General features: G+C 44.8%; 1 protein-coding gene across 1 annotated transcript; it reads left to right on the top strand.

The window, feature by feature from the left end:
- The first annotated feature begins 7020 nt into the window (after positions 1-7020).
- Positions 7021-11648, top strand: HEXIM2 (HEXIM P-TEFb complex subunit 2). The gene is given in 4 exon segments (XM_039846845.1): positions 7021-7024; positions 8077-8137; positions 8139-8178; positions 10620-11648. Coding segments are annotated over 4 exon segments (900 nt in total). The 3' UTR covers positions 11415-11648.

Genomic DNA, 11648 nt, shown 5'->3' on the forward strand with positions numbered 1-11648 from the left:
AATTATAATGCATTTTTTTTTTTTTTGTTAAAAATCCCTTCCTTAAAGCTATAAGGTGGCCAAATCTGAGAACAATTAAATTCTAGATATAATAAATTTAATACTTGTAAATGTAACATAGTTGTGTGATTTCTAGAGCTAATTCAAAATAGCGCTGATTTTATGCAACTGCATTTTTTGGGGGCAAAGAAATCATTAAATAGGTCAGTTTGAAAAAAATCTTTAATGGGTGAATTTTCAATTTGCCAGGTTTTCCCTTGAATAGGTTTTAGTGTGCTATAATATATAGTTCAGGCAAAGTATAAAGATTTAAATAGCTTCGAACTTAAATGTGTTTGCTTTCTAGTGCCTTTTTTCTTGATGTTGGAGAAAGAAAACCAGTGTTGGATGTTTGGGAAGTAGAAAGTGGCTACAATCAGCAGCTTAAACTTTAATTCTGCTTCTCATTAGCTATTCAGAAGTCTATTAACAAAAATGTAAACCTAATTTGGCAGATAACTGACAGCCTCATTTCATTCCTACAAGTAGGTTTTTAGTAATCCCTCACCCCCCACCAATGAGGCTGGAAGGAGTTCCTGGACGCCCGCAAGAGGCTCTTGGTAAAGCTCTTGCTTAGGGAAAAGCAATGGTTGGATAAAACTCATGGAGCACCTCTTTAGGTTGTTTAGAGGTAGAGAATATCGGATTTATGGAGGAAATGGCTGTTGGGGCATTCCAAGGACTCACCCTAATTATGCAATACTTAGGAGCTCCTTATACCAAAAAAAGGAATAGAAGCTGTCCATCTTTCCATGAGGGTCAAATTAAAATTAGAAATGTCCCTCACTGTATTTCAAATACAAAGCTGCTGGTTCGGGAGCTAATTTAACTCCTTAGGGGCTGAGTGAGAACCCTGCACATTCCCCACACATCTGCTGTTCTGTCTCCCTAAACTGTGCTGATAGCTGCAGTTCTTGAGGAGTCCTACTCTTGATAATGCAGGGAGACCCTGGGAATTTCTGCCCCCAAATCAAAAGAGTAAGAAAAGACTTTCCTGCTATCCCCATGGTTCACCTAGCCAATCTTCACTGCCCTGTTAGTGTTTCCTTAGGGCAATTGCACTACTTAAATCACTAGCACAGGGGTTCCTTAACTTGGAGCCTTAGAAACTACAGCAGGGCTTTGGGGTCCACAAACCCTATAAAAGTATATGTTGACTTGTGTTATATGTATATTTTTCTGGGGCAAAGAATTCAAGAGAATCATGAGATTGTCAAACCTCTTGAAGGTTAAAAAAAAAAATCCTATTGGAAAGCTTGCTTTTGCAGTTAAATAAAATAGTGGAAGTGGTGGGAACTTCAAGAGTGAAATGCACCTTATAATGCGTAAGAAGCATACACAAATCAATGAATCAAGAAATTATGCCAGTCAAGACTGACTCGGGGCCTTCAAAGCTGGTCTGAGCTGGCTTTATTCTGGTATGTGGTCCACTGGAGACAATATCTGATCAGTTTTTCCTTTGGCCTAAAACTACATTAAATGTCTATTTTGAAATAGTTTTTGTGTTTTTAATTTTCCTTCTGCTATGATGTCATGCAGCAGTCCCAGAAACCTGGATGTTTAGTTGAAAGGCAGCAACACTGCCCTCTGGCTTTACAGTGCAGAGCAGAAACCTCTGCACTGGGATGCAGCACTGATAACCCCAGATTTTAGAATCTCCTTAATAAGATTTATGTATAATGATTGTGTTTCCCCTATGCCTTGGAAAAACTTTGTAAGTGTACTTATCAGAAAAAAATAGTAATGTTTTACTCTTAGGAGGCAAATTCAGTCCAGTCTTAAAAAATATATATACAAATATTTAGTTTTAAATAACTCAAATTACTCTGATTTACCTTGAACTATGTAACTTTCTGAATTTTGCTTTCAAAGGCACTGGCATTTTACTATATTTATTGCATTTATGTTCCTAGAATGATAAGGTTTGTGTGAAATTTCAGTTTCTATCAACACTTTCTACATTGAAACATTTGACTAGCATATTGATCTCAGGGGAGAGAGAAGACTGAATTACCTATATTAACGGAGTTGTGATTACAAATGATCCTCGAGTCCATTCTAGCTTTTCACTGATGTCTCTCTGCCAAACATTTCAAATGAGCTGCACAAAAGACACTGTTTTACATTGGCAATTTCAGTTTGTTTCCTTTCTAATACTGGGGTCAGAGTATTCATCCAGAGCAAAGCGATTCCCAAACCTTGAGAGAGCTGGCTGGGCAGCTTAATCAGCCTTTGAGTAAGTAAAACTTTTCTTGGTCTATCCTGTAACATAAAAAGGCCCTCAGGAGACAGGGGCCTTTAAATTTCAGTTTGTAGAGAGAACACCAGGGAGTTCCAGATTGACTTAGTTCTGAAAAATTGACTAGATATCGCTAAAGAGAGGAAATATGATAAAAACTGGACTAGGCTAAGAGTCAAAATACCAGGGTCCCAGTCATACCTTTAATGTACCCAGCAGTGCAACCCTAGACACATGGCTCAGACTCTCAGCCTCACTGTTCATAAGCAAAATGAGGCTGTGCCTACCTTATAACTGCTATAAATAAATGATAGTGTTAAAATGTGCTGCACATCATCCAGCAGTTGCCCATTTGACCAGTATTTTAATTTTTACTTCAGGATTTATAGAAGTATAAATGCAAAAATTTATATAAATTTTATATAAAAATCCTTTGCTGGGGGAAATGTAAATATATTTATCCTAATGACCTCAAGTTAGAAACCAAAATCGACTTTGAAGATACAGAAGTTAACTGCAAGAGAAATTGTGAATGAAGAAAAAAAGTAAGAGAAACCAGAGTGAATTCGAGAAATAATTACCTTCAGAAAATCAAGGGCTGACTATATTTAGTCAAACATTAGGTAATATACTACAAGTGTCCCCCTGGCCACTTACGCCAAGAACAGCTGGCAACAAATATTCATGACAGTGTGATAGAAAAGTCCGCTAGAGAAAAGATAGTATTTGTACCTAAGTACATGTGGTGTATGAGTTTTTGTTTAAAAAATTTTTCACATTTGACAAGGTCAAATAAAATTCCACTTTACTATTCTTTCTCACGTAAAGTGTAAATGGTTGATGCTAAAATGAGGAGCAATTTTTAAAAGAAAGAAGATGTCAAATGCAGGCCCTCAGCACAACAGAATCTGCTGACCAAAGATTCCATCTTTGGCCAATTTTCCAATAGTTTTTGAATACTGGAAAGCTTACAACCTCATCCCATTTCTTGTTGAAAAAACAAAGGCTGGGTTTTAAACAGATCAATAATGTACCTCTCATAAATCCTCCCAAATAAACTTTTTCTTGGGTTTTACTTAGAGGCAGTTCAATTATGACAAATGTAACAACATGGTCAACAGTAGGAATAATCTTAGTACTTTACTAATAAACCTTTGCACATCATCAAAAATCTTTCAAATGGTTGAGTACTAGAGCAAACTGTTGGTCTTTTGAAATACTGTGATCTTTCAATACAGCACACCAAGAGCAGTTACACTGGCTTATACATTTTTTCCAAGAAGAGGAAACATTCAGAAGGAAATTGTAAACTCATCTGAAGTCACATTCTATCTGACACATTTACTGACTTTGTATGAAGTGTTAAAAAGCCCTGGGTTTGTGGTGAACAAAAAGGCTATTCCTGAAGGAAAACATGGGAGCTTTAGAGTACTCCATGCACAAGAATTTGAGAAAATGATAGCATCACTACTTTTATGAGCTATTCAGCAGAACTTGTCCTTATCTCCAGAGTGGTAGTGGAGGAGGTTAATTTGAAGTTCTGAAACCTGCCCTAAACATGTAATTCTGCATACCTGGATAACTCCAGTACAACTTTAGGACAAAAGTATAAGGCCATATTGGAGGATGGAAGGGAATGTCGAAGAGGTTAGTTCTACCTTTTCCTCTAGTTATTACTAAAAGTGTACTTAATAAAACAGCAAACATAGAACAACTTAGACGAAAGGCAGAGAATGGTGAGAGCTAAATAGATTGTAAAAATCTGTGGAAATCAAATCGTTTAGAAGTGAGCATCTTCATCCTGAAGAGGGCCGCTGCAAAGAATCAATGAATCCTGCTTACACAGTCATTAGTCCCTAGGAGTTGGCCATTAGGCAAATGTAAAATGTCCAAGACTTCACAATAACAACTGCTTGGTACCCTGAGAGACTGACCCTATTTGGATGGGCTCCCTTCGTGCTGCCATAGGCACACTTCAGTGAAGCAGCCCTCCCAACTGCCCCCAAACCTTTGACAGCAGAAGTTCTAAAGTTCCCAAATAACAAAGTTAGTCAGTAAATCTTTAGACAGTCACTGCAGGATAGTTATTCCTCAAGGTATTTATGAGGCAGCATTGATACCATTTTCAAGTTAAGAAATTGAGGCATATAAGGTTTGTAGAATTTGTCATAAACCACAAAGCAACTCATCTGAAAGGGGAGAGCTAAGGAGGAAGTTGAAGGTCTGGTTGAACATTAGATGACAACAGACTCAGCAACAACAGTCTGGCCTAATCTTCAAGATCTGGCCTCTAGCCAAGTCGGTGGTAGCACACTCAGAAACAGAATTTGGAGTTCCTAACTTCCAGTCCTGTTTTCCTCAGTGGATAACCAAGGGACCATTAACAAACTGGTTTTATTCCCAACTTTTCTTATCAGGGAATGGTAATGTATATGGGTCAACCTTAAAGAGGTAAGCTTTCATATTTATAAATAACAAATTTTTACACCTGGTACAATATTCTTTTTAGTAACATCAAAAGGTTTAACTAGATTACTTCATAATGAAGGATGAATCACAAGAGTCTGTGATCCTCCTTCATTGAGAGAACCATAATCTTCAGAGGCCCTTTCAGCTCCTATAACTATTTAACTTAACTCCTACCAAATTAGTGTCAGCTTTTCCTAACTTGAATCTTCTCTTGATCTGAAGACAGTGTAAAATGAACACGACACAAGCCAAAAGTCAATCTATGGTATGAATCAAGTATACTGAAGCTTCATTTAGGATTAAGTGGTTCAAATTTTGAATTAAGAACTGGAGTCAATGGTGATCATCTCTTTGCAATCCATTTCTGAGACTTTCTCTAAGAACCTCTGGGGGGCAGGAGAAAATAGTTAAAGCTATGGAACTGTCATTTTTACAACTTAAAAAAAAATTTTTTTATTGACAAGAGGAACAGGAATTCAGTTCTGAAGAACTTTTCAAGGTTTTTGTCATTCCCAAAGGCTTAGGAATGCTTTGACCACCTGTAACTGACAATGACTTTCATCACAAGGTACTCTCAAAGATAAAGTTCACTGCCCAGTCACTCGCCTACTTCAGAGTCTACGTAGGCAAAATTTTAACTGACATTTTGGCAACAAAATTAAGATATCTCTGAGCTATAACTCTCTCTGAATTTAGATTTCGAGCAGTAGGAAACAAGATGGTTTAATCTGCAATTCAAAAGAACTTCATACTTTAAGAAGCTGTTACAGCTGTAATGTAAGGATGAGTATTTATTTTTTTCAAAGCAGATCTCCCCTACTCCCCAAACTCCACGCATGTGGAGTAGCTCCAACCTGCAACTTCTATTTTGGTAGCATCTAGGATCTACAGAAGAGATTCTTAATTACTTGGAATTTCAAAATTGAGGTTCCCTAGCAACAATGCACCAGTGGCAAAATACTCTATATACTTTGTGGAAAAAAGCTCTTTAAAGTGGAAAGAATTTGTAGTCTGATAAAGATTACATTGGAATCAGTTCGTTTTTTCCTCTAGGAGGGCATACATTTCTCCCAAGTTTTGGTAAAAGTTATGGCTCAGATTTCAAAATGCAAACAGATGTTCCTAAAGCATCCGAAATGGGCCATGGCGACTCTTAAGTTATTTTGTGTCCCAACCCTGTAAAGGGCAACAACTCATCATCCCCCTTTGGTGTAAACTTTCAAGAGAGGTGAAAAGAGCACACTTTCGGTGTTTCCCAAAGTGGCTGGCAACGTGCGAGGTCCACGAATCGGGGCTGGATAAGATAAACCCTGAGGCCAAGAGCGCTCAGAAATTTCCAAGCATTGGGCTCGTGAAGGTGTCTACATGCCCCTATCTAGCTGGTCCCAGGAGAAATTAGTGGTTGTTTTACAGTAAGAAGAAGACTGTTTCTTTTTGCAACCCGGGCCATCAAATGGCCTTGGTGTATGGGGGTAGATGGTGGGTGCACCGGACTCTCCAACTTCGGAGGCTCCAGCTCACTGCCATGCCAGAGGGATGCGCAGCAAGGGCCAGTGTTGCGACCTCCACCCTCCCCCGTGGCGCCAGTCTTTGGAATCTGGTGTCGCTCCCACCTCGCCCGTCGAAGTAGGGGTCCCGCTACGCTGGGCCTCGCCGCCATACCCAGGCCGAACGGAGATAGGGAAAGAACTTGGCAGAGCTCGACCACAAGATCTGCACCCCCGAGAAAGGAAAGCAGAGGAGAGAAGTTTCACCCGGTCTCTCCCCAGCTAGGGTCTCGGGAAACACGCGGTAATTACCCAAGAACCCCGCCCTTTGTGAGAGGCGAGGCTGCGGGGCTGCCGGGACGGTTTGAGGACCAGGCCCGGCCGGGGAGACGCCAACCTTCACCCCTCCGGTCCCCGGTCCCACTTCCCGCTGTCTCCCGGCGCCGCCACTTCAGGCAGCCCACTCGGCCCGGCCTCTCCCCGCGCCCGGACCACCCCCCACAGGGGTGCTCTCACTGCGCAGCGAGTCCCTCCGCTGCCTCCTCCCAGCCCAAAATGGCGGCGGCGGCCACCGATTCTTCCCGTCGCCTTCCTCTAAGGCCGAGGATCCCTCCGCCCCCCAAGCCCCTCCCCTATCAGCCGGATCTATTTTCTGCCTGGTAGAGATTAACGCCATCAATGAACTCTTTAATTGAACTTGAAAGGCGGTTCCCGGTGTGCTTCCGCACAGCCAATCGTTGACGAAAGTGGGAATATTGGCAGACGAGTTGACCAATCAAAGAATTCATGGGTGAGGGCACTACGACACCCGCGCAAGGGTAGGTGGGATTTGGAGTTCTTAGTGTGGCTGTTGACGTGACAGGATCTTGGTCAGCCTTTCCAGGCTAGAAGAACTACCATCCCCAGCAGGCACCGCGCTGTCAAGCTGTCCCCTCCCCCAACCTTAGTGCCTTGGCGGCTTGACCAGAGCTGCTGCAACTGCAGCAAGAGGTAGGGTTGAAGCTTTGGCAATTGCACAGGCAGGCGATCGCACAGAAAGACACACAGATGTAATCGTGTGCATAGCCCTTGACAACAAATAGGTCAGTTTTCCGCCTTTGTAAAACCTCCTTCCCGGATCATTTTCCCTCTCCCAAGGAATCCATCCTTATCCCAGTTGGGTTTTCCTTTCAGTTGCGTGTAATGCGAAGACTTCTTACCCTTTCCTCTGTTTCCCCATCCTGAGAGGAAAGAGGGAGGTGGGCCAGGCCCTGTAGATGAAAGGCCCAGGCTCAGCCCAGGCCCAGCCTACTTTCTTGAAGCATTGACTTCTGGAGCCCAGCCTCGGGAGGAGGTAGCGGGGAGGAGGTAGGGGCCTGCAGTTAAGATTGAGACCCTCTGGAAAGGACCCCATCTGAACTTGCTACATATTTTCTTGTCGGAGCCACTGATCCACTGCACTCCTAGCCTCTCCAGGCCATTGCTGTAGGTGTATTGTCCTCCCCAGGCAGTCTTTCCTCCTTTGGTTTTTGGGGTAACAAACAAAGCTTAGGTCTAACTTTCTAGAGTTGCCGGCCTGGGCCTCAGTGACTTCCAGGAGAGCAGTGTAGAATGTAAGCCCTGGCCTAGGGCCTGAGAAACAGGATTGGGAAAATGACTTCTTAATTCCCATTTGGCCCTTTGCTGGCTGGAGGTGTGAAAACCAGGGTGTGGAGGCAGCGTTTGGGGCCTTCATTTGAAAATAGGGGTGTGTAGCCTGGTGCTACAAAATGGCTGCTGCTGCCTTGGTAAAATAATTCCTGGGCAGCCAGAGTCTTCCTGAAAATTCTTCAGGTCTTAGGTTTCTGTTGTTATTTAAAGCAGGTGTCACTAGGCATCTGCTGGGAGATTTGGAACAGAAGAAGGTGGCCACTCTGAACCAGACCAACAAATACAGAATCACCAGCAGCCCTGGAGGAGGCCAAGGTAAGGCTCACCCTCCCAACCACCTGAGTGCCCTGAACGTGGATCCTGCCATCTGGAATCTTGGCTTCTTGTCTCAGATGTGTTGGCAGATATGGAAAACCAATATTTTTAAATGAGTCCCTACTATGCATTGGGCAATATGCCAGACACTAAATCTGTGCTATCTCATGACCAATCCTAGTAGCTCTTCAAGGTAGGATTTATTGTTTCCATTTCAAAGAAGTTAGGGTTCTCAGAGCTGAAATACCTTTTCTAGAATCATGCAGCCAGCAAGCAACAGACCCAGCTTTTAAACTTAGGGGCTTCTGACAATACAACCCTGCCTTGCATTTTGTCTGGGCTGAGGACCAAGTGTGAAATGTGGAAAATAGTTTGAGCAATTGGTTCATAATTTGAGATGAGTAGGGGGTAGGATGTCACCCAGGAGAGACGGAGAGACAGATTGTATCAGGCCCTCAGAATGTCACCTCTGATCTGACAACAGAAGCCCAAATCCTCCAGGCCCATGCTTTCTCTCACTGCCTCCACCTTGTCCATTCTTCCCTAATCCCCTACTCTCTACAGTTGAGGAGGGAACTCAGCTCCTCTGACTCACCCTATCTAGCCACTTCCAATGTTTTCTGGATTTATTTAATTTGGGTTTCATGACATGTCTGTACTAGAAAGTTCAGAGAGGGCAAATGACTCGCTCAGGTCACACAGCTTGCCTGCAATAATGGTAACAGTAGAAGGATAAGCCTGGGGGTGGAGTGGTGGGAGTTGGGGAGAGCGCAGGGAGGAGAGTATGGACTTAAAAGGGCAGGGTTGGCCCTAGATGAGGGAAAGATTATTAGGGGACATTTGCTGAGGATTGGGAGCAGGTGAATGATTGTGCACACATAAACAAGCTACCCTGCCTCATAGTTCCCAGCGGCCTTGCCTCTTCCAGGTGGGGCAGATCTCTGTCTCATTTGGCCAAAGACACTGATGGAGACAAGGGCTATCACTCTTGATTGATGATCTCCCTGCAGGTGAAGTAACAATACAACACAACACAACAGACCTCACTCCCTCCCTCCCTCCAACATTCCTCCTTTTCTCTGACGTTCTTTTCAGTCTTCAAAAGACACTTAACACACCTCCAGCTTTTACAGGGCTGCATCCCCCAGTACATACCCTTTGCTTGTATGGACTCACGCTCACATGTCCCTGAACCATGTTATCCATTATAAAACAACATACCAGTCAGTGGTAGTAGTTATTATTAGAATTCCCCAAACCACAAACTTAGAGCTACTCATTCCCCATCCCCCACACATAGTATTCCCACCCTCACCACGACAAAGATAACCAGATGCCTGGGACACATACTCTCTTGATAGAGTCCTTTCCACCTCTTAGATAAGTTCTAGAACTCTCTCAGCTGCAGGCTGGGGGTTGGTTCTTCCTCTCCCGAGTGAGAACCTCTTTGCTGCCCTTCATAAGGAAGAGCGATACCAACTTCTGCCTAGAATAAATGTACTCCGTCTCTTCACCCCAGAATGAGAGAAAGGAGAGTCTTGTGTTCCAATATCTTCTGGATCTCTCTCTCACATATTTGTTAAGCACTCACCTTGGGTCCTGCACAGGGACACAGTGGTGAACTGAACACACAGGGCATGTTCTTAGAGGAGGAAGAGAGATGGTGAATGTGCTAAATTCAACATAGGATGTTAACTGTGTCATGTGATAATGGAGTCAGTGGGAAGGGGAGATGGACGCTACATTAGATAGGTCAGTGAGGGCCTCTCTGAAGGGGTGACATTGGAACGAAGCCCTAAAGGATAAAAAAGAGTCAACTATCCAAATAGCTGGAAGCAGGATAAGCTACCTAATTTACGGGGCTCAGTGCAAAGGGCTCTTTCTTAAAAAAAAATTATTAAGAAGTTCAAGGTAGTGACAGCAGAGCATTAAGCAAAGTGTGGGGTGGGGCCTTTCTAAAGGGGAGGGGGGCTCTGTGTGACTGCATGGATCACTTGCCCATGAAGCAAGCCAGCTCTGTCTGAAAGACAAGTTTTCTAGGAAGAGGGAAGAACAAGTGCCATTTGGGCTTTTGATCAAGCAAATGCATCAGGAGCCACTTTCCATACTGCTTTTCTTTTTTTTCCCTACTTCATTCATTCAGATAGTATTTACTGAGTGCCTGCTCTGTGCCAGGTACTGTTCTATGCATTGAAATTACCAAGTGAAAAACACAGGTGAAATTCCTGCTCTCGCTGTGAGTTTGCTTGGGGTGGGTTGGGGGACAGACGGTAGACAGGTAAGCCATAAACAAACAGATGGTTGCAGAAGGATGAGAGCTAGAGAGGGACCAAGTTAGCTGGGTGTAGAAAGGTTGGCTTTAGGCAGTGGGGGACAGGGAAGGATTTCACCACCAGGGACAGCCTGGCTGTGATCCATCCTTCCTCATGCTCTCTCTTTAGACACCTGGTGCTCCTGGGAGCCCAGCAATACCCACTGAGCCTCACGACCCTGGCGGTTCCCTGCCCCTGACACCCCGCATGGAGAGCCACTCAGAGGAGGAAGATCCTATGAGGGCTGGCAGTGACCTCGGCTGGAAAAGTAGGGGCCTCCAGACCCAGAGCCCAAGGGGCTGCTCAGTGGAGTCTGTGCTGGGCCGGAAGAAACACCGCAGGCGGCCTTCAAAGCGCAAGCGGCACTGGCGGCCCTACCTGGAACTGAGCTGGGCCGAGAAGCAACAGCGGGATGAGAGGCAGAGCCAGAGGGCCTCCCGGGTCCGCGAGGAGATGTTTGCCAAGGGCCAGCCCGTGGCGCCCTACAACACCACCCAGTTCCTGATGAATGACCGAGACCCTGAGGAGCCCGACCTGGATGTGCCTCATGGGGCCTCCCACCCAGGCTCCAGTGGAGAGAGCGAGGCAGGGGACAGCGACAGGCTGGGCCACGGTCACGGTGAGTTCCAGCAGAGAGATTTCTCGGAGGCCTATGAGCGCTACCATACTGAGAGGCTGCAGGGCCGCAGCAAGCAGGAGCTGGTGCAAGACTACCTGGACCTGGAGCGGAGGCTGTCGCAGGCCGAGGAGGAGACAAGGAGGCTGCAGCAGCTGCAGAGATGCACCAGCCGGCAGTCCTGTCGTCAGGTGGAGGAGCTGGCTGCAGAGGTAGAGAGGCTCCGGACAGAGAACCAGCGGCTTCGGCAGGAGAATGAAATGTGGAACCGAGAGGGCAGCTCAGGTGGTGGGGAGCTGGGCACCTAGGGGTGCCCCCCTCTCCCCAGCCACGTTGACCTAAGGACACAGTTCCATTTCATACACACTCAGGCCAGCTGGGTCTCAAAGAGGCAGGTGTCAGATGAAAACCACTCTCAGAAACCTCGTGCCCCATGAGAACAGCTAAAACAGGATCAGACTTCCACCTGTCATTTCCACGGTTTGTTCTTTGGTGTCACCTTATTTTTCACAAAGAAATTAAATGGTTTTGGGGAAATCAAA

This window comes from Pteropus medius, unplaced genomic scaffold (assembly GCF_902729225.1).
Source record: "Pteropus medius unplaced genomic scaffold, Ma_sr-lr_union100, whole genome shotgun sequence".
Classification (NCBI taxonomy): domain Eukaryota; kingdom Metazoa; phylum Chordata; class Mammalia; order Chiroptera; family Pteropodidae; genus Pteropus; species Pteropus medius.